Source organism: Homalodisca vitripennis, unplaced genomic scaffold, assembly GCF_021130785.1.
Source record: "Homalodisca vitripennis isolate AUS2020 unplaced genomic scaffold, UT_GWSS_2.1 ScUCBcl_12839;HRSCAF=22764, whole genome shotgun sequence".
NCBI lineage: Eukaryota > Metazoa > Arthropoda > Insecta > Hemiptera > Cicadellidae > Homalodisca > Homalodisca vitripennis.
This window is the reverse complement of record NW_025788948.1, coordinates 2,829-7,723: the sequence shown is the minus strand read 5'-3', so window position 1 is coordinate 7,723 and position 4,895 is coordinate 2,829. Positions and strand designations below refer to the sequence as shown.

Sequence of the window (4,895 nt, the reverse complement as noted above, 5' to 3'; positions counted from 1 at the left end):
CACACACACACACACACACACACACACACACACATGTTATGTAATTAAAATATAATAATATATGTAACTAAAACAGGTAGAAACTTACTCCTTCATCAAGAAGAAACGGAATCATTCCTTCTTTTATCATTGAACATTCTTCTCTTATGTTCTTGTATCTTTTTACGAAGAACTTTTACTTGACATTTTTTTTTGTTAGGTACGATTTGCCAACTGAGAAAAACTAAAATGAAATTATAAGTTAAATTAAAAATGCTATTTTAAAGAAATGTACAAGAATTAAAAGTAAACCACAGTGTAACAGTTAAACTTTTAATTAACTATAAAAAATAAGTCAATAAATTAAAAAAGTACTAAATACTAAAAATTTTAATTAAATAGTTAATTGTTATGTTTATTAATTAATTTAATAAATATTAATAACAATTGTGTAAAAAATTGCATTTTTTACTAGTATTTCTTTAACCCCTTTGAAGTGTGAAGTTTTTGTTATTTATATGTAATAGTTTTTTTCATCCGAAAACTTAATATTTGTTTTTCTTTTTTTCCCCATGGAAATGTTGCTGCTTAAGAGTGACTTTTTAATTTTTAAATAAATTATATAAAAGTATAAATATTAAAAATATTTGCTGATAAATAATTCCATTTACCTTTAAAAAGATGTAAACAAGGATGCATCTTTCATGATCAAATAATAAATATTTACGTAAATTTTTTCTAAAATCTACCATCCAAAATCCTCTTGGGCACATTTTGCATAGTCCACACAAAAAATAACTCCTGCACTTTTCAACATGGATTTGATTGTATCTCTGGAAACTAAATGGGTTAATACACAGTTTTATTTCAAAAAAATGCGTTTGCAAAATAAACCCAAACATAACAAAAAATCATTACTGACCGAACTGTAAACGAGTCACGTGCCCGTGACTTGGATGTCATGTGGAATTCAATCTTACTATTCCTCTCTTTTCTGACCTTGGACACCAGACGGTGGAACATGGAGCTTACCCTCAGATGTACACAAGTGTACATCGAGGATGATGGGGCATGGGTCCTCGCTGGCCTGGGGTTTGTAATTGGCCAGAGCTATCACACAATCCAACATAATAGTATTAAGTCTCATTGCCATCATTAATAATATTCGCATCATCAATCATGTTCTTAGGTGTAGGCACAACACCCAGTCTAACATTTGAAATGTGAGGAACACGCATCAGCCAGGAGTGTTAAGGCACGACCATGAGTCCCTCAGTAAATGTAAGGAACAGCAATCAGCCAGGCAGTGTTAGGCACCACCATGCGTCTGAAATGGTAGGAACAGCATCAACCAGTAGTGTTAGCCACACCATGCGTCTGAAATGTAGGAACGAGCATCACAACAGATCAAACCAGGAGGTGTTTAGGCACAACCATGGAGTCTGAAATGTAGGAACAAGCATCAACCCAGGAGTTGTTAGGCACACCATGCGTCCTGAAATGTAGGAACAGCATCAACCAGGAGTGTTAGGCACAAACCAAGTGCGTCTGCAAATGTAGGAACAGCATCAACCAGGAGTGTTTAGGCACACTTATGCGTCTGAAATGTAGGAACAAGCATCAACCAGGAGTGTTAGGCACACCCCCATTGCGTCTGAAATGTAGGAACAGCATCAGCCAGGAGTGTTAGGCACACCATGCGTCTGAAATGTAGGGAACAGCATCAACCAGGAGTGTTAGGCACACCATGCGTCTGAAATGTAGGAACAGCATCAGCCAGGAGTGTTAGGCACACCATGCGTCTGAAATGTAGGAAACAGCATCAACCAGGAGTGTTAGGCACACCATGCGTCTGAAATGTAGGAACAGCATCAGCCAGGAGTGTTAGGCACACCATGCGTCTGAAATGTAGGAACAGCATCAGCCATGAGTGTTAGGCACACCATGCGTCTGAAATGTAGGAAACAGCATCAACCAGGAGTGTTAGGCACACCATGCGACTGAAATGTAGGAACAGCATCAGTCAGAGGTGTTAGGCACACCATGAGTCTGAAATGTAGGAACAGCATCAACCAGGAGTGTTAGGCTACGTACACATTGCAGCGTTGCATCGCGCGTTTTCCATCGCGCGCTCTACACGCGCGTTTTATAACACTACGAAACAAATTACTACGTACACATGGAACGCGCGTTTTTAAATTGACGCGCCTCAAAGCACGCGTCTCGAAGGTTCCTCGTGGACCGCGCGACTGCAGCACGCCTCGAGTTTCGATAGTTTTGAATTGTACCGTACACATGTGAGCAGTCGAGCGCGCGCTTTTGAGTGAGTGACATCTTCTGTAATCAGTCATGGAAGACACTGTTTTTGATACGGAACTTTTCATTGAAGAAGATTAAAAGTCGGCGTTCAATATGGGACATGGAGTGTGCCGACTACAAAAACAGAGTATTGAAAAGGACCACGTGGCATCAGTTGGTGGAAATATTCTCAAAAGAAGGTTGCTCAGAGGAGCAAAAGAAAATTCTTGGTAAGTGCAAACTTTAATATTAAGTAATGAATAACACTATAGCATATCAGTTTTATAGTTTATTTTAGAAACATGTCAACTAACATTTCTTTACATTTTATTTAGTAATGAAAAATGAAAAACTTAAATATTTTTGTAATAAGATTTTTGCAACAGTAAGTTTTTACAGGAAGTAGATAGGCCTGAATACGTTATTTATTCATGATTAAAACTTATATTGTATGGACAAGAATACTTGGCTAGACTAATGAGTAAGGAGTTAACATTGAAGCTTGTATAATATATTATTTTTACTCACAATTTTACATTAGATCTAAACAATTAAAAAACTTGTAAACTTGTAGAGGTGAGTGTTGTTGCAATTGTGACACTGATTGCTGTTAGATGTGTACAACGTGTCTTTTAGTCAACGTGTATTGTTAACACAGACTTCAAGCAAGTTTTTTCCCAACTCATGTTTCACACAATTGCGAGATCTAATTTCACAGAGACCAATCTTATCCCTGCCACGGCAGTTTGCCTGTCTTTGATGAAATAACTAGCAAATCTGTCCCTCACTTCTTTTGCGTAACATGTTTGGCCGTGGTGAGGCAACTTCCAACAAATCAATAAAATGGCGCTTTATGAAGTGTGTCTTCATACCTGTACCCATCGCGTGATTGCACAAAGTTATGCAACAAACAACATGCCAAAATGATACTGTTTGCAAATTCTAAGCTAACATTTAGAGGCCTATGGAATATTCTCCATTTGTTGGCCAACATACCGAAGGTACACTCAATGTATCTGCGAGCCCTTGACAATCGATAGTTTAGGATTCTCTTAGAATGAGGCAGGATCTTTCCCGCGTATGGACACATTATATGTTTTGAAAGGCCGAACGCATCATCTGCGACAAACACATAAGGCAAAGGTATGATGTCAACGTTTGAAATTGGTTGTGAATCTGGAATACTCAATGTTCCTTCAATGAGTTTTCTGTAAAACACCGATTCTTGGAAAATTGACGAATCATTGCTTTTTCCATAAGATCCAATGTCCACAAACAAGAAACAATAGTTGGCATCACAAACAGCTAGCAATATAGTAGAGTAAAAGTGTTTGTAGTTATAAAAAAGGGACCCAGTATCACTTGGTTGCACAAGACGAACATGCTTACAATCAATTGCTCCAAGGCAGTTGGGAAAATTTGTATACTTCAGAAATCCTGTAGCGATTTCTTTCCACGTGTGTTCTGTCATAGGCGGCATACACAGAGTCTTCAGTTTACTCCACATTGCTGCACAAACTTGGCGGATTACATTCCCTGCAGTCGACTTTCCCACTCTGCAGTTGTAATGCAACTCAGCAAAGGAACACCCAGTGGCTAAATACCTAAAAAGAAAAGAAATATATAAGTTCTTGTTATAATATTGAACTTGTTTACAAAGATCACAAAATTAATTTTGTTCCAGGGAATACATTGCAAAAGAGATGGAAGAGTCTGCGTGACAATTTTGCCAGGGAATTGAGAAAAAGGAAGACTAAAAAATCTGGATCTGGAGCAAGCAACTCTACTCCTTACATTTATTTTTCAAGACTTAAATTTTTGGAAAATACAGTCAATAACAAATTGACAACAAGTAACTTGGACGACCATGATAAGGAGGATGTCACCTTGGAGGAGGGAGAAGCGGATACTGAGGATCTGACCATGCCAGAAAAACACTCCGACTTGCCAGTAAGTAACAAAAAAATTAAGTTGAATCCAGCTGATAAACATTTTTCGGACATTATACAAAAAAGTATTGCAATGAGGGAACAGAGAGAAGTTGCCAAGAGTAATGAAGACGATGACAAATTATTTTGCCTTTCTTTGTACAAAGAACTGAAAAAGATCCCAGAACATGGTAGAATTAGAACTAAAATTCAGTTACTCGAAACCTTACAACGAGCACAAGATTTCTATAGCCCAACTCCCACTAATGAGCTTCCAAGACCTGCACAGTATCATCTGCAGCATCAGAACCAACACTACCAACCCATGTCGAACATACAATATGAAAATGAAACATCAAGAGCTTATTCAACTCAAGCTCCCCAAACCCGAGTACTACCAGCTGTCTCACCAACAGAGAGTTTTATTTCTGATCCGAATTCCGAAATAATGGACTTGTATTAATACTTCAGCTTCTCATGTATAAAATTTCAGTTTGATTTTACTTCATTGTTGTTATTGATTCTGTTGTGGATTTTTGTTTTACATTTCATACAGGGTTTTATAATTGTGACACATTAGATTTCAGAGAGTAAATGTGTGTTGTAACTAAATATTCTACGCTTGAAAATAACTTTAATTATGTATTTTTAAAGAAACGTTTGGGTGCATCTATATATTTTTATTTGGTA

At 37.3% G+C, this 4,895-nt stretch overlaps 1 protein-coding gene across 1 annotated transcript; it reads left to right on the top strand.

The window, feature by feature from the left end:
- The first annotated feature begins 1,000 nt into the window (after positions 1-1,000).
- On the top strand, positions 1,001-4,687 carry LOC124375049. The gene is made up of 3 exons (XM_046833173.1): positions 1,001-1,075; positions 2,327-2,507; positions 3,962-4,687. The coding sequence occupies exons 1-3, from the start codon at positions 1,001-1,003 to the stop codon at positions 4,666-4,668; spliced, it is 963 nt and encodes a 320-aa protein (XP_046689129.1). The 3' UTR covers positions 4,669-4,687.
- Positions 4,688-4,895: the final 208 nt, after the last annotated feature.